This window comes from Rhopilema esculentum, chromosome 16, assembly GCF_057945365.1.
Source record: "Rhopilema esculentum isolate cy_ngs chromosome 16, ASM5794536v1, whole genome shotgun sequence".
Taxonomy (NCBI): domain Eukaryota; kingdom Metazoa; phylum Cnidaria; class Scyphozoa; order Rhizostomeae; family Rhizostomatidae; genus Rhopilema; species Rhopilema esculentum.
The window spans coordinates 851,653-879,162 of record NC_142830.1 but is presented as its reverse complement, the minus strand read 5'-3'; the positions used below and the strand labels follow the sequence as shown (position 1 = coordinate 879,162).

Sequence of the window (27,510 nt, the reverse complement as noted above, 5' to 3'; positions counted from 1 at the left end):
TTCACATTTAAAAAAATCTTAGGAAGTGAAAAGCGTTTGAATACTAAACTTGATCAAAACGGACATGCTGCAACAAAAAAATGGTCACTATTCGAATAATTTGGAAAACTTCACACCTAGCAATCAGAATGCAACCTTTCATACCAATAAAAAACTAGTTGATTCGATCTTGGAAGAAGCTCGTTTAGACGAGGACCAAGAGAAAAAAGCTTTGTTTGACAAACATAATGGGGCTATAATACTGTTGCTACTTCTACCTTATTTCATTTAAAGGCTTTTTCCATTATTTTTACTATTATTGACAGGTTTTGTTAATGGAGAGGCTAAACTGCTAATTATTAATTATTTAGTTAAGTTATTACCTATGGGCCCCAAAAGTCAGTGACCCCCCTGGCCCCCCCTCTCCTCAGCACTGCTCAAACGTAATAGCTGAAACGATGCATTTGTTTAACTTGGTCGACAAAGTCTGCAAAACTATCATTAATGAACAGTTTTTCAAAAATGAAGCACGGGTTTTGTTTTTGTAGGCTTTCAGAGGGAAATTTGTTAACTCCCCCTCTCCCTCTCTCTTGCATGCGACATTGTTCAAGTGTTATTTAATTAAAGAGCAGCTAATTTAGGATATGAAGCTTCAAATTTGAATGCTTTCAACGGCCTATTGTTCTGCAAATAAATCATTTTGGCAAGCATTAGAAACATATTTGTTCTTGGCTGCAGAAAGTTGGGTTAGTGCAATGTTTCAAAACTATGGAAAAAGCCTTTATCTTATTTCCTTTATGAGATGTTACATCTTCAAGACCAATCATACTGGAGTTGAGAAGCGAGTTCCTTAACAAATTATTGAGTTCCATATCCTGATTATGTGATGCTCCATAGCTCCTTCTCTCTTGTGGACAAGGATGTTGCGCATGAAGTTGAAAAATCCAGCCACATGAAATCAGTTGAATCCCAGCTCACAAGACAAATTAATAATAAGTTTTAAAAATAAAATGCAAATTTATTGCATCAATTTTTCAAGCTTCGTACTTGCTTTGCACATAAATGAATAAAAAGCTTTGCATTTTCGAAACGGTGTGGCAATACCCTGATACTAGAGATGATGCTAGTTGTTTTCATACTTGCTTGTGGTAGAAGTTGTCATAGATGCCGTCATACAGCAGCCGTCTAAAACGCGATCTAGTACCTTCATCGCATTCAACTATCAACAGATGAAACCAGATAGCAATCACGTTATTTCAATTTTATATTGTTATACCTTTTCCCATGTTGATGCTTCCCTTTTAATAGAGATCTTATAGACAAAGAGAAGTGGCGATCAAATCAAACATAGGGCCAGACTCAATTTTTTTCCAGTGGGGGGCGGGAGGCTTAAAATGTAATTGCAACCGCTAATGGAGGCTGCCGACGAAAGAGGCCTATTTAAGGGGTTTAAGGAGATCTTCTTTTATATTCCTTTTTTCATTATCGTTATCATTTGTTCTTGACCAAATCTTTCAGAATGATTTTTATGCGTGAAACCAAGAATATGAAATATTACTCTAACAAATCGATATCCAACTTTCCTATTTGCCGGGGGGGGGGGCTGAGCCCCCAAATCTACGTCATTTAGGGCTCAAATACAAGAGCCCCTTCACCCCCTAATTCTGCGCCTATGAAACCAAACAGACTCCAGTATAACACATTTTTGTGGCTGGAATTGGCTGGAAATTCAGTTTAAGTTTTTATAACAATATATCAGTGGCGAATGTGTATATTAGAAACGCTGGTCAGACTGTAAAGTTCAGTAGAAACGTTGATTATCTCAGACATAAAACAGCAAACGCAAAACAGTTTTCGTTGCAACGAGGGGCAATCTACTTATTAAAGAGCTCATTTGTTCTTCTCGTGAGCTCGAGCCCTCCCTGCTAAAATACCTAGCTGTGCGCTCGTGTCATATTCGTTTCTGCAATCATTGAAGTGATAAGTTCCAGACAATGGAAAAGTACATATTTCCAAATAAAAAAGGATAGGCCATGTCAAAACTTTCCTACCCGAGTTTTTTCATGTCAAATTTCAAGGGGCGCCACGGCGCCAAACCAGAGCTGAAGATTTCAGATCAAAATATGATAAAAACGGCATTGTTTAGCACTTCAGTTCACTACTACTTAAAACTATCATTCTCACCTATGAAAAGTCCTTTTTATTGAAAACTACTACAAGAAGATACAATAGCCATACTATTATTACTGACAGTTGTATTACAAACACCAAAAGTAGTTGCTTGCAGGATAGAGAAAAGAACATCTAGAACATCAACAAGGTCTACTTCTCAGGTAGAGACTAAACAGTGTAAAAACAAGACAACATGATCACATCCGTATGTCAGCCTTCAGCAAATATTTTACAAAACTGTTGTAATAAAATTCAAAGCTAACCGAAAAAATTATAATCTTTAGGCAGCGATTACTTTTACATAAAATGCGTATTTCACGATATACTAAACTACAAGAACAACGCATAACCGAAAACAGCGTAGCCACTAGCTCTTGGGTCTGCTAGTCCCGCTAAGAAAAACCTAAGTTTCAAGGGACGGTTCATAGTTTTTGTCCTAAAGATGCACATAGTCAATTCAAGGCCAAAGGTTCATATTCCAAGTAGGATATAAGTGGCGGGTCTAGGGGTGTGTAAAGGGTGAAAACCCTTGCATCTGGGAAGAAAAGAGCGAAAACATCTTTTTTAAAAATACTTCAAGTCAATGTTTTATTTAAGACACAAAATTATTTACAGATAAAAAGTTTTCAGGGGATATAAGACTACAATTAAAAATAGTATTTTAGTAGAGTGAAGAACTTCGTGAAAATACCTGATATATTAAGTACCATATATATTCTCAATCTAGAAACGGTTTTTAAATCAAAGATGCTTAACTGAAGGAAGGTGGGCACCGGCGGGTGGGGGGGGGGGCGGAAGCCATGGCCCCCACTCTTTTGCGAAACAAATAGTTTTAAAGCTGTAGTAACAGGGGTAAGAAGCCTTGGCCCCCTACTTTTTAGCCTTGGCCCTCACCCCCATTTTCAAATTCGTGACGCGGGCCCTGATATTATAAGTTATTAGGGACATCTTTACGGGGATTAACTGTTGCACGGCTTCATTGGCCATGACACATATAACTGATATTTCATGGAAGACAATGGGCAAAATTAGGCTAGCTATTTGACATCGAAATATTGTTTAGGCTGGAAACGCTACACGATGGCTATGGTTCTGGTGCGATTGAATTTGGGTTAATCTATTAAACAGCATGATGACCTTCATGTACAAGTGCGCACTGCCTAGGGGTGAGGGGGGCGCCAAATAGGTGGTTAGGGAGCAACGGACCCTGCACACGTGTGTCTGGTACGGTGCCTTAATCATTTATAAACAAACACCATCTAACTTTTGATCAATTCACGTTGAGGCCCACGTATAATTCGCAGCTACTGCTAAAAAAGTAATAATAAGCTAATCAATTGACGCGAAAAAATTAAGATGGTACTTAACGTTTACTTTTTAACAATATTGTCAGCTTTATTACCTGCATCTGCTGTACCCATGCCTGAAGCAATTTTACCAAGAATCTTTCGGTTCCAAACATGAGATTTCTTGTCTTTTGAGCTTTTCTTTGCTTCAAGAACAGGCCTATTCGATCGCACAACTGATCCAACTGATAATGGGTTTGAAACTGTCTGGTGAATTGATGGATGAGAGCCCTTGCCATAGCGTGAGTTGCTAGCAAAAGCTAAAGACGCTGCTTTCATTTTCATATCGTCAAGAAGAGATTTTGGGAAAAGAGTTTTTTCATCATGCCTTTGCTGTAGTGTATCGACAATTGGCGGTAAACACGGGATTTCCTCTGACTTGGACTTTTCGTTATCTCCTGTGAAATACCGCTCTGGATGTAAAACAAAATCAGGTTTCAGTAACGTTGGAACATCACTTAGATCTTTACAGTTCAATGCTTGAAAAGCACTTATTGACATCTGCCCTCGCTCTACATTTAAAAATGGTAAAGAATAGGGTTGTTTTCGTTCCCTTTTTTCACTGCCTCGCTCTTGATAAGACCTGCCCAATATAGTATTATCCCACGTTTGGTGTCGTGTCTCTACATCCACTTTAATATCACTTGGTGCTTTTCCAGCGGCTTCCAAATCATTATCGGGGACATGTTGGACCCTTCCATCTTCCTCCATGTCAATATCTCTCTCTAACAAACCATGTTCTGCATCAGGAATAAGCTGAGAACTTTCACTTTTGCTTACGGAGAATTCCTTTTCACTGTTTAATACCTTGTCAATGTTCCAATGGTGCTCTTGTCCAAAAACTCCAATACGTGTTCCATTGATTGTACTGAGTGACAAACAACAATCACTTGAAGCAGTGATGATAAGATATATATCACTTCGATGAATGACAGTTATAGAGTTGATTGCGTCTGTATGAGGGGTAAACGTTTTGCAAAGCTTTGGAGGCGATTTGAGGGGTGTATCTGAACATACCATACAATAATCCTCAATCAACCACACCCTGCAAACGCCATCAGAATCACCAGTAACAAGAAACTTATTTCTGTTATCTGTTGCCATGGTCATTGAACTGGTCTGTTCATGTGCAACAAATTCTGCAGCAACCTGTGACGAATAGACATTCCAGAAGATCACCAAACCTGCACAGGTGGCTGAAATGAGATTTGATGGGCCACTGGAAGTGATTGGATTGGCTCTTGCACACAAAGAAAGTAGACATGTCATAGCATATGAGCTTGTGTTTGTTTGAGACTCTTCAAAATGTCCTGTTGGGCTGGGGAGAAGAAAAGGATTACTTTGCAAGTACCTCTTCTTTGCTGACAGCTTCCCTGCACTAGAGGCTGGAGTAAGCAATTTCATGTGTCCACTGCTCCGCCTGTCTTTGACTGCAGGGGCCTTTTTTGCACCAAGATGTCTGTATGCATGCTCTGTTATTACATTCCACAACACTATGTCCCCATCAAAGCCACCAGATGCAAGAGTCCTTGGCGGAATGAATGTTGTGGACAATATGTCATCTTGATGCTCAAGCCTTCCCTTCCAGTCAACTGGATAAACATAAAATGTCTTTAGATGTCCAATAGGAAAACAGGTTATGGCTTTGTCCCATCCTATACTGATAATTGATGACTTAAGGTACATTATCTGTCCTATTTCACATGGATTTCCATTTCCTGCCATTAAGATATGGTGACATTGACCATTGAAATCCCAGATTTTGATTGTTCCATCTGTACTTCCAGTCAGTATCCTCATTCCTGATGGATCCTGATTCAGGCAGGTAATTTCTGCAGTTCCATGTGCATTTGTAAATTGTTTTACCTTTTGACCAGAATCAAGCATCCACATTGTAATTACAGAACCTGTACAGACACTGACAGCTTGATTGAAGTTCTTACTATATATTGCATCAGTAACTGCATGCTCATGACTAATAACCCTATCTTTAATTTCTGCTTTCATCGACAGAACAGTTAATTGGTTATTGAATGAGCAAAATAATTTTGATCTCTCTTGATCAAAATACATTGTGACTGCAGCATCATTAATCTTTGGAAATATACCTGACAGTCTTTGCAAACAAACTTGTAAATGAGTATCCCATATTCTCAATACCTTCTCTTTTGACAAACTGATTAACTGATTTTTGTTCTCAACAAATGTAACAGAAATGACACTTTGCATGTGGCCTTGTAACACTCCAACAGGTTTTGATATGACATATGGATTCCACAAACAGACCTGAGTATTTATGCCTGCTGTTGCAATCAGATTTGCTTTAGCATTAAAGTCAAAGGAGTTCAAGCCCTGAAGCACACTGAAACAAGTTGTCCTCATGTCAATTTTTCCTTTTTCAGTCCAACCCAGAGTCATAGAGTTTGTATTTGTGGTAGAACATGAGATAAAACAATCCAGTGATGGCAAATACTGGGTTTTTCTTACCCACTCCTGATGACAGTCATGAGTATAATATCTGGCATGCTGATAAAAACATTTAGCAACATCATTGATATCAATTTGCAGACAGGTTTCTTGCTTTGATCCAGCAGGTTGCAATGGCCTTTCAAACAAAGCAATGGTAGCATTAGTAAAAACAATGGCATGCACATTTCCACCAGTATCACCAAATGAGAGAATGGAATGACTTGATTTGTTAGGATCGCTCCAGTAATCCATGGTGATTGGAGTGTTTTTCAAACCAAAAATGCGATATTGACAATTAAACTCAGTTTTTGAACTTAGATCATAGATAGCAATTTCTTTACTAGTAAGAGACAATGCCAACTTGTTGATGTGCCCCATAGGGGTAAAATGAGTCACCCAGAGATCTCTTGGTTTAATCTCCTCTGGGTTTGTTTGCACATGAAATGACCTTGTTAGTCTCAAATCCAGATTCCAAAATGCAACATTTCCCTCTCTTGATACAGACGTATAATATTTTATTGGACTACCAACTCCCTGAAACCTGTTGATAACATCTTTGTGGGGGCAAGTAATTGATTTAAGTTCTTGCCATTGTGGAACTTGAGTTGATTTGATTCGATCATCTTTTTCGTAATATTGCAGTAATAAATGAGAACAAAGTTTATCCCAATCGATCAAACCTTCCTTGTTTACATCAACTTTTTCGAATAATTCAGAAAACTCCTCCCTTGACCCTTTTGAAAGAACGATAGAAAGAAGTTCACAGAACTGTTCTTGATCTAAGGTGAGTTCCGTTTCTTCGCGTTCCTTTCGCAAGAAAAAAGCTTCCTGGACTGCCTGTAAATCTTGTATTGTAAGTCTGTTGATAAGCCTGGCCTTACCGAAAGTTGCAACCTCTGTGGTAGCAGTACCATTTTGCAAACTGCTATCCAAATTATTGGTCGCAGCAGCTACCGAAAGCTCTGTTGTTTCATTCATCTCCTACATAGAATCAAACTGACATACGTTAACATTTTTGTAAGATTCAAAAAGACTCTTAAATTTTACAACTCCGACAGCACTGCAAAGTGAACAGCCACTTCGACATGATTCCTAATCCTTTGCATGTTGTCATGGAGATGAATCAAATCGAGACTTATTCAAAATGAATGTTCTGCTCTTCCGTCTTCATGTAACGCGATGTAAACAGCCGATCCAAACGAATGTGAGCGGTTAGGATTTACAAATCAAGACAGGAATAATATTTTGAGACCCATGCTTATCAATTAAGAAAGGTAGATTTTACATTAAACTGTTTCGAGGCCTTGTGTTAAGTTTCAGGTGGCGTTAAAAGTTTATAAACGATCAATCGTAAAAATTGTTTTGCCTTGAAACGAAAACATCAGTGTTCGGGAAAAAACAATTCACATGAAACGTTTGATTTTACAAATATGATGCAAAAGTTGACAAAAGATTGCAACAGTTGACTGCAGCTTTCGCAAAAAAAATTTTCTCCGAACTTCACCACAAGTCATGTACACTAGGCAGGGCCGCAGAGAGGATGTTTAGGCCCCGGGTTAGGACGAAAGATATATAGTAAAGACAGACGCTTCTAGGGGGTACACACTATTTGGTAACATTCAGAAGCTTTTCAACTTCTTTAGACCAAGCCAACAAAGTTTGGAAATTCATAACAGCAGTCAAAGACTCAAACTGCTTCTACCTTACTTCTTTCATAGACTTTAGTCATTATTGTTTCTTTAAAATAAATTTTGTGATAATGGAAAGGCTGGACTGTCACTTAAAATATTTTTAAGTGAGTTATTATTTGTGGGCCCCTAAGGCCAAGGGCCCCCTGGTCAGTGACCTCCCTGACCCCTCTCTCCTCAGCACTGACACTAGGTGAGCAAAAGTTCAATAGGTGAGCAAAATTATTGCACCACCCCCTACAAAATGGCTGCACCGCCGCGATTTTTTATACAGTAGCAAACCGAAATTCAAATACTTAAAGTAAGTCAAAGTTTTAAGATGACCGCTAGAGTGGGAAATAACGGGAAATTTATCAAGATATACAAAAGAAAATGAAAAATGCAAATAGATCATTAGTTTCATCTTATTTTTGAGCCATATCGACTACTGCCAAAATACGAAAGCCGAGTTATGATGATAGGAGTGTGTACCTGTAATATATTTGCAGCAAAAAAGAGTTTTCTTTGCTCAAACCTGTAAGATTTCATTAATGCGAACCTGGAAATACTTTGCGCTTGGTTACCCAAAACTGTTAATTTTTCTGACCGTTAGTAAAGTATCATTCAATTCAAAAGTTTTGGTTGCACATTTTTCGTACTGCAAAAGGCCTAATTTTGGATGTCATTTCGTAACGTGTTGCAACAGAATACGAATAAGTTGTGAGCAATGCAAGAAGCTCTAAGAATTTTTTTTAAAAATATAGTAAAGACTCACTTGTAAAGACTTATCCTATGTAAAGACTTACTTGTGCGACTTAGAAGTCAGGCGAAATTTGTTTTGAAAATGCTCAAGGGTTATCAATTTATTCTTGTGATGCCGATGAAGATGAGGACCTTTTAATTGATTTATTAAACTTTAATTAATTAATTAAATTAATTAATTCAAACTGCTAACAAAGTCTTTTGATAACGTTTGTATGATATTTTCATAACAGAAAATGGCCAAGGATATTTTTAAAACACGTTTGCTTAAAATTTTCAATAAGCCCCTCTTTCTAACAATATAGTGAATTGATACCACATGCACTTTTGACGCAAACTGGGATTTTAAGGAAGACAACAAATTCAACAGCAAGTGACTGGAGAGAATTGTTCTCTGAAGACTGTGGATTGATTGAGAGCTGTCAAGCTCAGATTTTGAGATTAAAGGACTTTGTTTATAGAAGCAATATTTTGAATTTTTTTTCCAAAATAAAGCTTTGCTGCTTTCTTTTCTTCTTTCATCTTTCAATTCTAGGCCTTTGGCATAATTTTTTAACTATTTTTCGCGCATTTTGAATTTATTGTAAATGAAATGTAACCAAATGTAAACAAATGATATAACATCATTCTTTGGTACCCATAAAACCTCGAGTCTAAAATTTCCTAAAATTATTTTTTCGTCTCTCGGACCTTTAAACGAATTCACTGGAAACTTTCTCTGTATAAATGTCATCTATACGGTCTTTCTGCAAATTGGCAAATATTCTGTTGTTTATGCTGTTGGCTGTCATGTTCATCCTCAGCCAAGACTTAACACGCCGCATTGTGCTAAAAGTACGTTCTGCAGGTGTAGATGAACGTGCTGATGAATTGTACAATTACAACAACTTGTGTAGCTTCGACAGGCATTCTTCATGGCATCTCTTTAGGTCATGATTGAACAAGGGGTTTCCATCTTTGTTACCTTTTTTCGTGGCACAATACTGCCCCCACTGCTCTTGTAGAGCCAGGGCAGATAAAACTGCTGTCCCTGCTGCCCCCGTACTTCCGGCGCCCCCTGAATGTAACATTAAGCAAAAATCCACCTTGGTAACTGGATACACCAAAACAGGTTGAGATTTTATTTCAATTTTGCACTCTATTATCAGAGTTTGAAGTCATACGAGAAGCTGTTAAAGCATCGTTTATTGAAGTTTGCCATCTTTCAGGTGTATTAATAAAAGTCCATTTCATGCGATGTTTCGACAGGATTGTGCTTTATGTAAAGGCTTGTTTTTTACCTAATTATAAAACATAATTGTTTGCTGCTATGAATTTGATTTGCATAGTCAGGTACAGTTTCATCATCAAACAGTACCTCCTTCAGACTTCTGAAAATAGCCACCACAAAACTCCCCATTGCTAAATGAGATATTTCTGAAACTCCCACTGTTTAGCCTAAAAATACATTTCATGTTGACAAGTGTTCTTAGCCTTTTCCCTTTGAAGCTGTCTTTTCTTTCTAAGATGCACGAATATTAAAAATATAAACAGTACTTTCCCTTTCTACTGTAGTATTTTATAACAACAGGAAAACAATTTTTTTTTCATTCCAATCTACACCAGTAATTGGTACCTTCATGCTCCTTCTTCCTTTCTTCGGAGATTTACAAGTCATATTCTTTAATCATAATTCAAATTTAACCAAAATCCTAAACTATGAACCAGCTAGTTAAAGAAAATATTCGCTACTTCCACTAGCTTGGTATGTAATTTGACGTAGTAGGTTGTTTGAACTATGATAATGATTATGATAATCCGACTCACCTAAGTGCAATCATGAATCATTTGTTACAACCTGCTGAATGATAAAACTTCTTCTACAGAAGAACTCCGGTTGTTTTTGTTTCAAACTTCAAGTTAAAACCAGCCTGACGTTGCTAATTACAAGGATCATTAGATGTACTGTTTTTTCTCTTTTGCAGCTAACTTTTGCAGCAGTGGTTAGCCAAAGATTAAGCTTTTTCTGAAAAATTTCATCTCGTTCACTAAATGTCAATTCGAAGGAACTGATTTTTGCTTTCCTACCATGCTAAGTTAGTATTTGAAACCCTAACAAGATGCTAAGGCTACGAAATCGAATGTAATTTTGAAATCTCCATTTTTTTTAATCTGTGGCGACACCTCTGCACTGTGCAGCCTAATCAATGTAGATTATTCTACGCAGCTTTGCGAAGATACCTGCCCGTTGTAGTAGCTATGCCTGTAGCATCCTTAAAAAAATGTTTCCTAAAGGCATGTAACAATCATTACAACAATAGACTGTAATCCTTTACAAAAACGGCACTTGATTAGGGCAACTGGGTGTATGGGTTATTCTGCCCCTACCAATCCTATTGCCCCCACTAGCCTAAAGCATAAGCCGTATCCAGAGTGCCTTTGGTTGAAAGGGGGCATGTAAACCCTTTGTTTGGTCTGTGTTTTGAGTGTGAATTGGGCGTATTCATGCATGGATACGGAACTAATTATTAGTCTGTAACAATACGTCAATTTTGGTCTGTAGCAATACGTTAATTTTGTTCTTTCTGGGCTTCTGCATTTTATAAAAAACATGACCCTTTAGCAAAGTTATATTTGCAAGCTGTGGATGCGATCCCATACCTTGCCCCACGCCAAGAACCTGGAAATGTTGAACAAATTCTTGAATATACCACTTTTAGACTGTTACCATTTGAGTAGTCTGAGCCATCAAAGACAGAAAACCCACATCATGCAAATATTTTCTCTTGCTCAACCTTTGCAACTTACCAAGATAGAAAAATTCTTACCCAGACAAGGCTTAGAGCGATTAAAGAATCTTTGGTGAAAATGAATCCTTAAACAGCTTTTTGTTGACCTCAAGAAGATAACAACGTAATTCTTCTGATTTATTTTTTCGTTTGATTGGTAATATTGGTAAAAAGAGATAAAGTTACGACTTGGAATCCGCTAAAGACTATTTAATATTAAACACTAGTTAAAATACTAAATATCATCCTTGTTAATCAAATCTTTTAGTAAATATAGCGAAAAATAGTTTTGTCAGAACCATACAACTTCCATAATGTTTCCGTAGAACTTTGCTCTGAATTCCTCAACAGCATTCTTTTTATTTTAGACTAAAACCCAAATATTGTACAATTCCTTCAGCATTTCAAAAATTTCAAGCATTATTTCAATTTGGTTTATCGTTTAAGTCAATCAAACTTGATCAAAGTGTATATGATTTCTCAGCATTTTACTGCGCTCCAAAACATAATTTCAAGTATGCATTTATTTCTCATTTTATGTTCTTATTTTGAAAAATGGTCTTTTCTAAAAGATTCATCTGTTTTCTGGTATTGATTTTAATTGTTAAGCCCTGTTAACAATATCTAAAACGTATTAACAACAAAATGATATTGATTAATTTGAATTAAAAGAAAGAACCTGCAGTCTCTAAATGGCATGTTTTTTCTGTGAATGTCTATAAAAAGAAGTCACATGTTCTTTCTTCAGTGTATTATCTGTCCTTATGCTTTAGTATATCCACTTAGAAAAAATGTCACTGACACATATAGTTGTATATTGCAACTGCAACATTGACACAATAATACACTCTAATCTGATCCAAGATCTTGTAATTTAGATAGGCATATAACTTCCTGTTCGTAGCCATTTGAGCCTTAATCTCAGTTCATGGTGAACATATAGCTTGAATTTAAGGAAAGAAGGAAAGCTTCGGTAAATAAGTTAGATTGTTGTGTATAAGATATGCCTTTTTTTCGAAACAGAGAAAAAATATATGTGCACCCGGAGATTCAAAATGGGGTTTTACAGTTGTGACTTTTGCTTGGTGCTCACTAAATCACGTTGCTTTCACTATCCAATGGCGTTCGAGTGTTGCCCTTGGCAAGATATTCTTATCTTTTCCTGACGTAATGAGCTTGATATGAAAAATACAAATTGTAAGCATCTTCTTGTTTAAGATTACAGGTTGTTTTTCCAATCGATTTACTAATATATATTCTTACCAAGGAAGATTCAAGCAAAGTAGAGTCGGGGGTCTCCTTCTGGGAATGCTCAATTGAATAAGCGCCTGCCGCTGTCCTAGCAATATCATATAGCCACCAGAGAATTGAACACCAGTAAAAAATTACAAGCATCATACGGATAGCTGCAACCCAACTCACCACAGTATGAGAAGAAGCTACAGGCTATGTAAGAATAACTATGAAATAATGATCGTCGATTTAGTAGATAACAGTAAAATTTGATAATAAAATTTTTCGTGTGAAAACAGACCCATTGCAGGGCTTGAAGTGGGCTTCTGTCTTCTTTATAAAGGACCATATTTTCTACCAAACAAAGGGGATCAAACCTCTTTTTTGGTGTTGTGAATCCTGATCTACTTTGATTTTTTTATGAAACGTGAATCAACCCATGAAACAACAACACACATCCCATGAAACGAGGAAAAATTGCTTTTTAATAGAAAAGTGAACTTCAATTCAGCAAACGAGTGCAAAACGTTCTCCAACTATCTGAAAACAAAACTTTGTTTAGAATTTTTAGTGAACCTTTAATTATCTTAATTACATTGAGTTTTTGCTTATTGCAACATAAACAAGAACAAATTTGCTTTATACGTTGCAAGCAGGAAAATTTTGCCTCAAGCCTCAAAGGCTCAAAACACAATCAAATTATTGTTAGAAATTCATACTTCTGAATTCTCGTTTTAGTTGCCTGAAAGATGTTTAATAATTTACCTGGTAGCCCCGTAGTGCATTTTTGAATTAATACCATGACACTCATTTGGCAATAAGACAACGAGGTTTATTTGACAAGAACAATTAGAGCAAACAAGGCATCTTGCAGAGAAAGGTGAATCGCTAACCCCTGCGCTGCAGTCCACCCACAGTGCCACGCCCAGAAATGCATAGATTAGCAAAATAATCATACTGGTACTCGATACATAATATCCTGAAAGACTTGGGGAAATCATCTTTAACTCTTGTTCTATCTGATGAGCATGTGGTATTCATCAAGGCATAACTATTGAGGCTATTTTCAGCGCTGTTGTCATATGAGGTAAGTTTTGATTGCTTGATAATTTTGATAGGTTTTGATTAAATCTACTGTAAAATGGTAGGCAGAAATTGTTAAGCAGATGCAGCGACACAAAGCTGTTTCCTATATTTTCCTTTCTGCCTTTCCCAAGTCTTCCCTACAGCTTAATCTGCTTTTTGTTCTGAAACTTTCAGACAAATCTTTTACTGTTTGTGTCTAAATGTATCTATCTCAAGAGACGAAGTAACGGCCGAGGTGATAAATACTTTTTCAAACATTTTGTTCCTAGAACGATGCACAGCTTACTTTCCGTGATGTTTCTTATCCATGGCTGTTTTCCTAGACTGTGTCTATTGGGGCTTTATGTATACAGCCTATGTAATCAGCCTACTTTGATAACACATTGGATGGGGCTGATATGTGATTATCTAAAAGGTCAAATTGCTGCAAAAGAACGATTAAGCGCTTATTTAGGCTTACTGTCCGGATAACCACCACATTGCGCCCTTGGGCGCTTATTTCAACAGAGATGCTTGTTCGGACATGGGTTATATTAAAACATTTGTGTCTAATGGTGACCAATTATTTGAACTGGGCTCTTTTAAGTTGTGGGTGCTAATTTATTTAATTTTTTAGCATGTTAAAGATTAGATGAATTGCTCATCACAAACATTCTTTAAGCAAACGTTCTAAATGATTGCATCTTCTACCCCCGAATTAAATTAGTTTTAATTCTTTCTTCAGTCCGTCCTGTTGGAAAATTAGCATATACCTTACAGTGAATCTTTTTTAATACTTTAATAATCAGAATCTAAATATTTTTCTCCAAATCTAGCCAACAACCAACAAACTTTTTCGTTCAATAAATACGTTGACGTAATACCCAAAGCTCTAAAGTTTTCAAGCAATTTCTGTGACCGTGAAAATTTGCAGAGAAAAAATAAGAAAGTTAGCAGAGACTTACCCTTGTTGCATAAAAAAAGTCACTGCCATTTCTAAAATGTGGCTTTTTTTCTTTTGTATAGTAGCTTTCAAGCCCTGATAACATATTGTAAGTTTTTTTATGAAAATCATAGCCTGTAGACGAAATTCATTCAATGTCACAGCATTAAAGTTTTCCGAGAACATTGCAAATTGGCATGGATGTACCGTCGATTATGAGGTGATGTTTCTTATCTTCCAGTAATATTGATTTGATAAATATTAAACATTATTACTGTTTTGCTTTCCTGGTAGACAAGGTAACAGCTGTCAAAATCTTGTTTCCCACCTTACCAAAATGATAGTTTTACACTTTCGATCATAGAGCCATCGATACTAAAGGAATATATTTTATCGCAACTTAAACTCTGAATCTTCGGGCTCAAAAATAATAGAAAAAAAAAGATAATAGTAACAAACAACTAAATCAACATCTTAAACGAAGAGCCTTGATAATTTTTTAACTTTGCAGCAAGTTCAGAAGACAAGGGACTTCAACACTGTTCATGCTTTGTCCAACTAAATGTTATCTAAAATTTGAAAATGCCAAGAATCTCAAAAATGAAGCCTGGTGTCATTGCTTGTCAGGTCACAGTATATTAGACATTTGACGACTGCTTTCACAATTTCATAACTGACTAAGAATATTTCAAAAGATTATTAGTAAAGGCAATAAATTGTGTTAATTTTTGTTATCTACAAGAATGTTTATAATTTAGAATTAGTTGGGCCTTATTAATTATATATTCAGTTGCAAAAAAACACATATTTGACAAAAATATTTCTTATTAGAATTTTGGCCTTGTTCAAAATACTGACAAACTCCAATAGACTAATTCTTCGCCTCCCTTGCCTGGTGCATGCAGATTTCACGATATTCGAAGTTGATTGGTCCCTACAAGGAAGCCTGTTGGCAACAATACAAGGTATCCATGATGCAGACTGCACGTTGGAATGTGTAAAGCATCCGAAATGTAAATCATACAATATACAGAATGTCACAGGAGTTTGTGAGCTGAACAGTAAGATTGCTGGTGAAAATGGAAGTAGTCTTGTTCAAAGACCTGGCTGGGTTTACAAGTCAACAGATTACAACCAGACAGAGGTTGGTTAGATGCTAAATCTAAGCGATTTAATAAATTTTTTTGTGTTGGAGATTCAAACGATGTTATATTGAAGTTAGATATTGACATCTCACATGTAAGATTATGCTGAATTCTAACAAATTTCGAATGTTCATAAAGAAATAACGTTTGTGGACATTTGCATTGCGATATTTTTATCTTTTGCCAAGTTGGAGAAACCTGCCAGAAGCTTCATCCATGCCCGCGTGGCATTCTTTGCAAAGAAACATGTCACCATCCTTACTACGAATGCGTCCATTGCGATAGTCAACACTATGGGTTATATTGTGACAATCTCAAAGGTTTGCTGGCCTTATCACTCTGTAAATCATAAATCGACGTGTCATGTTAAAATTAATAAATTGAATGGATATATCTTGTATAATAGCAAAAACCCCTGACAATCTTTAAACTAAAAGCAGTTTCTGCTTGTGTACAAGAATCTTAGTGTCTTATTTGAGTAAAAACAGTATGAGAATGACAATGAGAATTAGCAAGAATGACCGATTGTATACCTCGCTGGTATAAATCATGTAGGTACTTTCTTATTTCACAAAGCAAAGCACAATAAAACATTGTCTCTTGCATCTTTGCAACGTTTTACAAAGTTTCAAACTGCGTCATAAGTAAGATATTGGTCTCTCGTAATCCAAGTTTATGGACCTTGTTCTGTACCTAAGTTTGTGTACCTTTTTCTTGAATCTCGAATGGATTGTTTCAGGGGCAGCGGAAAGTGCTATTATTGCAAATACTTTAATAGCAAATTTAAGAAAAATGTAAAATGTCGAGAAAGGATTTGTGATGGATATCTTGTATCATTTTGCAAGAAAGCTTTGATTCTTTTTTTACCCAGAAGATGGCTGGGTATTACTCTATGATAAAACTAATTTTCTAATAATTCATATTGTTTGAGATGTGCCAAACGCTGTTAGGCATTTGAAATTATATCTAATATTCCAGAGTTGAATTCTTCCATCTCTCCTTCAATACCGCCATTAGTTATTTCAATTTGTCCGAGATGTTTGAGATCGGAAACTGCAAACCTTGAAATGGATACCAAAGTGCCCCTAATTTAATTTATATTGAAAAAATTACATTTGCCGAACTGGACAACTGCAAAAGTTTTCCTTGTAAAAACGGTGGGAACTGCAGAAGTGTTGGGACAACTTTTAAATGTGAGTGTTTTCCTGGCTATAAAGAAAAGACATGCGAGATTGGTAAGTAAAAAGTTGAAATTAGGGGGAATGAAGAGTATTCAATCATACATATAATGCATAATGAAAGCAGACGCAGTTTTAAGTGTCGACGAACTTTTGCAACACTGAAGAATGATAAGACACATAAAAATTGTTAAGATCAATTCTACAATGACTGATTCGTTTCGGTTCGTTTATAGATATTGATGAATGCAACTCCCTTCCATGCTTTAATGGTGCAACCTGTCAAGATTTGATAAACGATTTTCGATGCACATGCGTGCCTGGCTACACAGGAAGACATTGTGAGACAAGTGAGTTAAAGTCATTTGATTCGAAGACATTATATATTGCAAATTATGTTCGCCTCAGGTAGCAAGAACAGCGAAATGAAAGGAGCAATTTCACTATGTTATTGGTATTCTGAAAGCACTCACTCTATATAAAATATCAGATCTGATTGTTTAATCAGATGAAACTCTTGCATTCACATCAAAAGATACAATGAATGGAGAGTTAACGATGAAGAGTTGACGATGTCCCATTTTCAGTTTCTTTGAGAAATTATTATTACAGTAAATGAATTATTCAGTATAAATTAACTCTGTGATATTGTAACTTTGATGAATTATAAGTAAATAAACAAGATTGTTCTTTCTTAGACATCGATGAATGTGCTAGTGTTCCTTGCAAAAATGGAGCTACTTGTATTGACAGAGTCAATGGATATTTATGTCAATGTGCACCTGGATACGAAGGAGCCTTTTGTGCAATAAGTAAGAATTTAGTCACAGCATACTGTTCATGTGCTAATTTTCTAATAAAGTGCTGAAAATGCAATGCTTTAAGCTACAGTGCATGCATAGCTGGACAATATCAATGAAAAACATTTTCAAACCGGGAATTTAGAATTTTTGACGTCATAATTAGAAGTCCATCGCATGTGCATTGAGAAGAAGTACAAAGTACTCTGTTCTTTGTCAGATAATTGGCTAGCATCATGACAATGAACACGGCATGTGAAAAATGGTTCTTTGCCACATTTTTATGAACAAAAAGCTGCTACCATATTAGTTAACTTTTTATATTCAATCTTACTCTTCATTTTCATCCCATGGCATTTAAGAATGGGTTGTTAGATTAGATCTGAATATGGCTTTGAAAAAAGCAAACATTTTACAACATACTTAAAGCTTTTTCGTCTGACACTCCTCAGAGCATAAAACGTCAGAATAGGTTCCGAAAAACATGTTTGAAAAATATATACCCAGTTGTGGATCGAAATAGGCCAATCAGAAAAACGCAAGCACAAGACCGGTATAGTTGACCAATCAGTGCCGCGAGCCTAAAGAAAAATTACCAATGGAGTCCAAGAGAGAAAACGAACTCCTTTTGTCTACACAATGGCGGCTTTTTCGTTTTTATGTAGATTGACTCCAAAACTGCTAGATGGAAGGACGACCGGGCTCTGCCAATTATCCGAAACATGTCGTCATTATAGAGTTTTGCACAATCTGGGTTGTCTAAAAGATGTTGACCAATGGCAGAATCACTTGTTTTAACAGTGTTTCTCGACCTACAAGATCGAGGAGGCTGTTCTCTTTGAGGGGCAGTTTTGTTTCGTATGTTGGAAGGAACATGCTGTTTTATCCTATCCCCCAATCTTTGGGTTGTGCGCCCTACGTAGCCCTACGTAGATCTGAATAGCTCTTAAAACTAAATTGCAAACAAACCGGTTTGTTACTTTTCAGATATCGACGAATGCATGAGCAGTCCATGTCAAAATGGTGGAACATGCCATGACGAAATAAACAGATTCCGTTGCCAGTGTTCTCCTGGATATACCGGCGCTCTCTGCTCTACAGGTATGCAAACGACTTGATATAAAAACTGTATTCTTGAAACCTCGCTTGAGCAGTAGCTTTCAAAATTACCCAAAGTAACTTTAACTAAAGATGATTTTCATTGGCAGATAGCAATCCTTTTTTGACTTATACTCTCTTTCAACAGCTCTGAAAGGCTCAGTGTATTATCAAAAGATAAATATGTTCTCTTCTATTTGTGCAGAAATCAACGAATGTGATAGCAATCCTTGTCAAAACGGAGGGAAGTGCAGCGACCATCTAAATTATTTCTCCTGCCAATGCATTCCCGGATTTACAGGAACAGCATGTGAAATAAGTAAAGTACTTCTAAATATTACTTCTAAATATTACAAATCCAAATCCAAATCCAAATTGTTGAATTTCTCGTACTATTTTGTGAACTTCTAGTTCCAAGAAAAGGCCCAAAATTGCATTTTTATGCTATAAGTGTTTATAGAAGTCAAACAGATTTAAAAAGGGTATAAAGTATCTGGAGCATGCAAAGGTTGCAAATAACTATCTTTGCCCATTTGACAAATTGTGTATTTTTTCAAGATATCAATGAATGCCAAAGTAGCCCTTGCCTCAACGGAGGAACATGTATTGATAAAGTCAACAAATACAGCTGCCAATGTGCTCCTGGATTCTATGGAGCAAAATGTGGTGCAGGTAATGATCAGCACTACTGTGCTGTTGTTTTTCACCTTAAGAGCATCTCTATCCTGCAGGCGTAAAGAGACCGTGTAATCGAAAGAGGCTCCTAATAGCTGTAAAGTTAGGATTTTGGAATGTACGGTTAAGGCAGAAGCAGAAATCATTCTTCTTGGGTGTTTTGATAGCGGCAGTAAAATCAAGACCTCTTTTTGAGTCATCAAGACCTCTTTTTGAGTCATCAAGACCCTTATCTATTCCAACAATAAAAATACCAGAGTAAAGAAAAAAATTTTCATATACATATCGAACTCTCCCGTTGTTCTGGGTTTTTTTCATATCAAATGGTCCTATTAACAATGAAACAAAATAGCATTTGATTCACAAACCTATTGTCTCTAGAACTTTATTTAAAAATGCTTGTCTGCAATATAGCGTGTCTTCCGTTACGATCCTTACTTACACCAGAGTGAGCGGTTGTCTGTTCAACCAATTCATTGGTTGGTTGTTCAGTTGTTCAAGCTGGTAAGTACAATGTTGCTTGTTAGTTGGTCGAGCGCGCTGTTTGCAAGTGACATCGAGTTTGGTTTCCTCAGAAGATAATAAGCACACAATTACACGCTTTCTTATAAGGAAGCACTTAACAAGGAACCTACGTGTAGAATGCAGTAAAAATAAAAGAACAGTTTGTGCTAAAGACAAATGTTTATCATAGCAACAAGAATGAGATAGCTAGTTCCATTCATTTAGTATTAAAAATAACAGTAATAGTGTGTTATGAAGTTAGCTATCGAGTGCTCTGTCGTGTAATTACGAGTGTTTCACTCTCCTTCTTGAGTGAATTTTCTCTTTTCCATTTATCAAACATTCTTTCTAGTCTTCTTACTGTTTTTTCACCTTGTTTTATAGCTACAGTTAAGAATCTAACGAGTCTTATTCGGCATTTTAATGTACTATGTGTAATTTTTATGTGCAGTTAAATTAAGAAACTCTTAAGGAACTTTTAGCATAACAATTTGATAAAAAGACGTTCAAAAAGAAGGAACTTCAAGAACGAAGTTCTTTATAAAAAAGAATGCAGTTTTCACGTGCGCTTTTCGTCCAGGAAAGTAGAATTTTGTCTTTCACTTGGTCTTTCTTTCTTCTTGGAATCATATTTCGTGTAGAATGATCGATTAAGATTAAGCTGCCACCATAATGTCAAATAAAAATCTAAAGATGATATTTATATTAAAAAAATATGAAAGCTTGTTCTCAACCGACACTTTACTATTCATTAACTTGATTTTCGACAGAGATAAATGAATGTCAAAGCAGCCCATGCCAAAATGGAGGGACATGCAATGATGAAGTAAATAGATATTCATGCCGATGTTCGACAGGCTATACTGGCTATAACTGTGGACGAGGTACGAAAAAGTCTCATTGTAGCTGAAAATGATTACAAGTTTATTACCTTATAATCTGTGTAGGTTGCTAAAGGTGTTAATATCAAAAGTGAAAAAGCAGGGTTAAGAAGAAAAAGTATAGAAAAAGAAAGCCTGTCAAATTCAACTAAAAAATTGGTCATGAATTAAATTGAAGAATACCATACCTAACCTGGAGTCCAAATGTAAGAAAATATAGCTAAAAGGGCTCAAGTTCGAATCTTTTTCAACTCATTCTTCAGGGAGGTAATAGAAATGGAGAAGATTTTCTAGAAAGTTCAATAGAAACAACTACTTTATATATCAGTACAAAATTGACGATTTAATTGCGTCACTTACTAGGCTATTACAAAGCTTGTAAGATACAATAATCGAAAACGCCTGGGTGAGATACTGGAAAGGCATATTCTGCTAATCTAGCGAAGTTTTTATTTCTTTCTCAATATTTAACTTATGAAATATGTTTGATTTATATGCATCAAAATTTCTGTTTCTTATGTAGACCCTCAATCAAAAATTAAGGAAATAGTGAAAAATTGAAAATTATCAGAGAGAAACCTATGAACCGTAACATATCAGGATATAAGCAAAGCTTATTCTAAAGCCAAATCTACCTTAAGATACTGTATAATCTACTTAGGGTAAGAAGTGTAATAAAAATAACATAATAAGTTAAAACACTTTGTGTCTCGTTTCTAGATGAAAATTTTTAAAAAGCCGCGAGAAAAAAAATGTGATTTTTCTCATAAAAGGATTGCCACTGAAAAAACTAAAAGCAAATCTTTTTTTCTGACATTTTGATAAAGGCAATAGCTCTTTTTCTACAAGTTTCCCATTTCTTTTGGTAAGTAAAAATGACAAATACTAATGATCATTATTGACAAGGTAAGTTCGGATACACAAACACTTTCTGTTTCAATTCAATAGTCTTTAAATCAGTATCAGTATTTTCATGCATGTTTGCTTTCTTATCTAAGATTATTAGCATAGAACAGGGCAGTTCTAAGGTGCTACTCTGAGTTTTAGGCTTAATGCGATCATCCGGTTGCGCGTACACCCCTGCGTTTACGGCATGGAACACTTTATGACTGACTGGTGAGCAGTACTTTGCATGACTTTAAGGCTGATTATTAAACTGAAAGCTCATCAATTTACGGTATCATTTATAGAAATCAACGAATGTGCTAGCTACCCGTGTCTGAATAGAGGGGTATGCACTGATCACTTCAACAGATATACCTGTCAATGCAGACCTGGCTTCACTGGAGTTCGCTGCCAAAAAGGTACGTTGACTGCTCATCAACTTGCTTAACTAACATAAGATCTTTATCTTCCGTGGCTTTGGTACGCTTGTTGAAGTTTAAAACAATTTTTTTAAAATACCTCAATTACATCATGAGCTGAAACATCAGTAGCCCCCATAAATTTTTTTGGGCCACGCCCTTCAAACACTCGCAAATGCGGAACAACGCCATTTTGCAAAATTTTCCCCCATTATTTGATTCATTTGAGCTACGGTAAATAGCAAAGTATTTTACAATTGTTATTGACACAAGCATACTGTATACTCCCCCCAATGAGTTTTACATCGTTTTTGGACAAATCTCGAGGACCATATTTTGGAAAAGTGGGGGTCCAGACCCCCCTATTCCCCCCCTTGGGTACGCCACTGATTTTAATGCGTTTCTGTACCCGGACCGAAACGCATAAAGTTACCGAAACGCATATGGCACCGGAAGTAATTTTGGCTACAGTCCAGCATTGTACCTGACTCTTAGAAATATGAAGGGAGCAAAACTCTTTGATTACCCTTTGATCGTGTCCGGGTACCTTGAAATCATTTCATGAGTATCTTGGTATGAGAAGCCAATTTTTGTTCCTCAAAAATTTATGACTGTTCCTTCGATAGAAATATTGCTCACAAAATAGATTTGAGCCGTACCGCTTTTATATACCTTAAAAACTGGCAATAAGCACATTTTTCTGTTGAACTGTTACCTCCTGTATCAAAACTCTATTAAATCGTATTAAAAGGCTTCCGTGCCTTAATATTAAATTGTCAAAACCTTCTCACGAACCTTATTACTTCTTACGAACCTTATTTAACTTTATTACTTGAAAATCAATCATGGACCTGATCATTAGTATTGGGTTAGCTTCTCTTTGATGCCTTTTGAAATGTACGTTTCATATAAAATGCTTATGAATAGGTCACAAGGCTGTTATCTTCGCAAGCCCTCAAATCTAGGAAGCTCCTTTCCAATTAGCAGATTCACGTAAAAATGAGACACCGAGAGAAGTATGCTGTCCATTTCCTAGAGAAGATTGATTGCTAAGATCTATGCTAAAAATTTGGCTTCGACTATATTACAGGTCGTATGAAGAAAGTAATCAAAGGGGAAGATAAATATCATAATTTTGGGAGTGCAAATCATTAAAGTAATACAGTATTTGTAACTTTCAATCATTGATAAACATTTGGAATTCATAATTTAACACATGTTTTCCAGTTTACATCCTATTCATTTTTGGTCGTGATTATAATGAATAAATTTTTGTCAGATATTGACGAATGTGCAAGTCATCCTTGTCAAAACGGTGGAACATGTCGTGACTTGGCTAATTACTTCATATGCACATGCCCATTTGGATACTTTGGGTCAACATGCTCCTTGTAAGTAAAATAGAGAAATTTTTTCGCTTGCATTTTGCTCTGTGTGGCGTAATCTTCAAGTCTATATAAGAACATTAAAACTTTTATAACTGAGGGACATGACGCCAAGATAATATCATTTCCAACTTCATTTTCACAAATAACAATATGATAAGATAGATAACAAAGGAATCAGACTCTCCCCCTCTAGAAAAAGTGTTTAGTCACTCAATTTAAAAAAAAATTATTTACTCTAATGATAAGTAGTAAATACATCAATGAATGAACAAGGTGTTACACACAACACCACCCCAATCGCTAAGCACATTAGGTGAATGTCAGATGAAAGATGATTTTTTAACTTTCAGACGTTCCGGCAAAATGCTTTAAATCGCCATGTGCTTTGCCTTCATTTCAAAAATGCCCATGTGCCCCATTTATGGTTTTTTAAATTTATCTTTGTTCAAAAGTTGAAAATTGTTTAGCATATAATTTACAAAGAGGAAATAACATAAAAATTTTCACTCATCGATAGACTTTCAACGGCTCGAAGCCGAAGATGGAGAAGCAGAAGAACAAGAAGAGGAGCAAAGTAACTGCTTTGCGTTGTGAACTTTCCAAAAATGAACTGCTTATTGCAAATAAATATTCAACAGCGAAACTAAGAAACCTCAAATAAAATGTGGCCATTAATCTTAATTGCTGTACGATAGGATTGCACTAGGCAGGGCCGCCGAGAAGGGGGCAAGGGGGAAGTTCTCCCAGGGCCTTGAGGTATAGGGGGAATCATGAAGTAGTGAATCTTTTTTTTAAAATGGAATCGATTGAAAGTAAAGAAAAATTGTGCCTGAAGAAGTAAGATATTCTATTCGAATTAATGAATTTGAGCTAATGTGAAGGGCGTGCTTGCAGAAATTTTTAGGGGGCCTCGTTTTCAAGTTTTGCCGTCAGTCAAGTCAGGGTCTCCGAAACATCTCGGTAGCCCTGACAATTGTATGTATCACCTACTTTAAAATCAGACAGTCATTTTGACTTTTATCCTAATTAGTGAATCTTTGACACCAAGCAATGATGATCGCTCAACTTATGACTTTGAATATGGTAGATAAAAATGAAAACTTTTATTTCCTTTTTACACGATACCATTAAATAGAATATATGCATAAAAAACTTTGTTGAATGGTCAACATATCAACTGGAAGAAGGTACTTGCTTTTATTAATCTACTTCAAGTTAATGCATGATCTTGCAATACGATTCTTCATACCGATCAATGTTTATTATTTGTTAATGTTAATCATGCATAAAAATTTTACAGCATACCATTGTTAAATAGGACTGCCAGAGGACCTGAAAAAAAAGTCTTTTACTTGGCCAATGTCCTGTTAAGCGAATGTCCAAAGTTGATAATGGACGTCCGCGGGACCGGAAATATCTCCCCCACTCAACAAAAGTACCACATAACAAGTCCCACTTCTTCAGGGTCTCGCTTATCGAGAGTACACTGTACTATCAAGTCTAGATTAAACTTTAGTTACGCTACACTGTACGAACACACGAAGCAAATTTGTTGTTGAGATGTGAGAGGCAGTTTGATCAACTGTTGGCTTACCTGTTGCCCCCAAAAGTTGGTCCAATGTAGATAAATCTAGCTTTTCTTAATTTCAAAATTAATGTATATATTGTGCAAATACAGGTCTTATTGTGACCAACAATGCTATAGATCATCAACTCTTCTTTTTCGAGTTGTTGTATATAATGTGCACATTCAAGAGCAAGCTTACTTTACAAAAATATTAAGAAATATTGAAGTCGTAATATCTAGAGAAATAGTTGGGAATAGCAATGGAATGTTTAGAGAGGAAAATGTGCATATTCAACCCTATGTAAATTAAATATATGCAATTTTTTAATTCACCGTCAAAATAAAGCATCTCATATGAAATTAACAAAGAATAAGATAAGCAAAAGAAGATTAACTAGAATTTTATCACAAAAGGGATGGCAGTGCGTTTTTGATGTATAACAATGCTGAATATTAACTCAAAAGGAACATTTTGACAAAAGAAATAGATGTCAAAGAAGCTTTCCTGCAGTTTGAAAGAAGGAAAAGGAACGTTGAAATAAAACGCTTATTGTTACAAAAAATAAGTGAGAATCTAAGTTTGTTACGACCAGGAGCTAAAGTTTATACCGTAGACAACAGAAAAACTAGAGAGAAATGGCGATGTGCATGAAATTTATGATCTTTCAGCAAATAAGTTTATGCATAAGCATTGCATTTTGCTGAATTCTGGGATAGGGATTTTAGGCTGAAGAAACTTAAGATTAAGTTTAAGAAACTAATTTTGAAAATAGCCCGAAAGAGCGGACACTCTATATTATACTTATGCAATTTTCGTCCGAAAAAGTTATACCTAAAATCTATTAGGCACGGTGCCACTGAGGGGCTGGGAGAGGGGTCTGAGGCCGATGAAAATTTGTTGACCGGCTCTTTTATTTTTTTTGAAAATAGGTTATATAATAGAATAAGAACAAAAACTGTTTATTAAATTGATAATTAAGTAATTTATTTTCAGGCTTGGAGATGCATTTTTATCCATTCTAGAAGGCTTAACTTCAAATTTTTCTTGCGTGTTGGACCAAAACCCGGTAGGTCCACTATGTCTCTAAACTTGATTTTTAGCCCCCTAGGTTAAATTTCGTGGCACCGTCTCTGTTTATATTCAGGTGCGGATCGAGATTAACACGAGAAAGCGGAAGGCCCCATTTGATTCTTTGTTTTGGACCAATCACAACCGCTTCTCACATAGGAAGATTCCAAGAGAGAAAACAAATTTCTGTGTCAGCAAGAGTCGGAATCCCTTGTTTTGTTGTAAACAGATTCCAAAACTCCTAAATGAAAAGACTAAAATTGAATCCTTTTTTCATTTGAGCACAAGAATTTAGAATAACAGGAAAATCAACCAGCATTTACCAGGTAAATGGATACTGAAGCATTGCATGATATTGAAGCATAGTATATACTGAAGCATTAATAACAACTAATGTAAAAACATGCTTGTCAATATTTGTAAGAACAAGTGGTTCCAGTTTCAGCATAGTGTTTCTTATTTTTTTCGCATAAATGTTTTTTTCCCCAATTTTTAACTTTTTTTAATGGAATTTCCTGTGCATAGTAGCGTCCGGAAAAACGCTCGATTTAGTAATTAATGCTATTTTGCATATTGATTTCTGTTTATATCTTGCTTTATTTTCTTTCTTCAATTTTTGCTAGTCATTTATCTCTTGAGTTTTGTTGAATTTCGGCCTGCCTTGTTTCTTATGTTGTTCTTATTTTTTGAGCAAATCTCAGCCTGATCTTTCTTATAAAGGGCTGGTCTTATAAAAAAGCGTGTAAATGTTTCGCCAGGATTTTATCGCATTTAGTTGTACATAAAATGTACAAAATGAAAAATAGGGTTCAATATCAGACATCTAAACGAAGCAGACATTTATTGAAAATTCTTTTGAATGTTGATAGAGATCACAGCATAAAAGACAAGTGGGTTCAAGAACAGTGCAGAGATATTGATCCAAACATGTCCGTGTACTAAAAACTCTTCAAACAATATACTAGTTGATATACACATTAATACAATACTTAAGTTTGAGTAACAATGAACATGTTTTCAAAGAACCCTTTCGAGATATTCCTAAGCTTGCTGTCTGTGTTTTCCCCAAATTTTTCAGAATGATATGACACTTTTCAAGTGGAGGAAAATTTTCCCAGGAGAAAATGTGTTTCAACTAAAGCTTTTTCTCTCAATTATCTGTCACGCTAATTATAAACAAGCAGGGCCTTTTTTTCATACTGAATAGGGGACAATTGCCGCTGCAGCCCAAGTGACTTGCAATTGCTTTAAACAATAAGCAATGGTCCTCTTCTTCATATAAACAGAGAATATTGTCATTTGAGCCGAGGTGAATCCATATTGATTTGTGAACAACTTTTTTCAAAGTTAACGAGTAAAAAGTGGAAAGTAAAAGCATAATGAAAGTATCTAGCAAATAATAGCTGAGGAAAGGGTAGCGGATTAGGGCGAGCGTGGCACTGACGTGGAAAGTCACATATTGATGTGACTGTGACTTACAGCAGGGATGGTGCCCTT

At 35.9% G+C, this 27,510-nt stretch overlaps 3 protein-coding genes across 3 annotated transcripts; 2 read left to right on the top strand and 1 right to left on the bottom strand.

Moving 5' to 3' along the window:
* Nucleotides 1–2,214: 2,214 nt before the first annotated feature.
* On the bottom strand, nt 2,215–7,057 carry LOC135682060 (cilia- and flagella-associated protein 337). The gene has a single exon (XM_065196776.2). The coding sequence runs from the start codon at nt 6,942–6,944 to the stop codon at nt 3,522–3,524; it is 3,423 nt and encodes a 1,140-aa protein (XP_065052848.2). The 5' UTR covers nt 6,945–7,057; the 3' UTR covers nt 2,215–3,521.
* Nucleotides 7,058–13,123: 6,066 nt separating this feature from the next.
* Nucleotides 13,124–15,876, top strand: LOC148958195 (uncharacterized). Its single transcript, XM_089113118.1, has 3 exons — nt 13,124–13,483; nt 14,539–14,624; nt 15,236–15,876. The coding sequence occupies exons 2-3, from the start codon at nt 14,602–14,604 to the stop codon at nt 15,555–15,557; spliced, it is 345 nt and encodes a 114-aa protein (XP_088969244.1). The 5' UTR covers nt 13,124–13,483; nt 14,539–14,601; the 3' UTR covers nt 15,558–15,876.
* A 756-nt stretch (nt 15,877–16,632) lies between these two features.
* On the top strand, nt 16,633–27,427 carry LOC135682062 (uncharacterized). Its single transcript, XM_065196780.2, has 10 exons — nt 16,633–16,784; nt 16,964–17,077; nt 17,426–17,539; nt 18,515–18,628; nt 18,831–18,944; nt 19,184–19,297; nt 20,575–20,688; nt 21,876–21,989; nt 23,269–23,380; nt 23,895–27,427. The coding sequence occupies exons 4-10, from the start codon at nt 18,529–18,531 to the stop codon at nt 23,953–23,955; spliced, it is 729 nt and encodes a 242-aa protein (XP_065052852.2). The 5' UTR covers nt 16,633–16,784; nt 16,964–17,077; nt 17,426–17,539; nt 18,515–18,528; the 3' UTR covers nt 23,956–27,427.
* The last annotated feature ends 83 nt before the right edge of the window (nt 27,428–27,510 follow it).

Bases quoted from the DNA above. Each gene is read 5' to 3' on its own strand.
- LOC135682060 (XM_065196776.2), bottom strand. From the start codon at position 6,944: ATGAATGAAACAACAGAGCTTTCGGTAGCTGCTGCGACCAATAATTTG.
- LOC148958195 (XM_089113118.1), top strand. From the start codon at position 14,602: ATGGATGTACCGTCGATTATGAG. The intron at 14,625-15,235 runs GTGATGTTTCTT...ATTTCTTATTAG, and splicing joins GATGTACCGTCGATTATGAG to AATTTTGGCCTTGTTCAAAA.
- LOC135682062 (XM_065196780.2), top strand. From the start codon at position 18,529: ATGAGCAGTCCATGTCAAAATGGTGGAACATGCCATGACGAAATAAAC. The intron at 18,629-18,830 runs GTATGCAAACGA...CTATTTGTGCAG, and splicing joins CGGCGCTCTCTGCTCTACAG to AAATCAACGAATGTGATAGC. The intron at 20,689-21,875 runs GTACGAAAAAGT...TATCATTTATAG, and splicing joins TGGCTATAACTGTGGACGAG to AAATCAACGAATGTGCTAGC.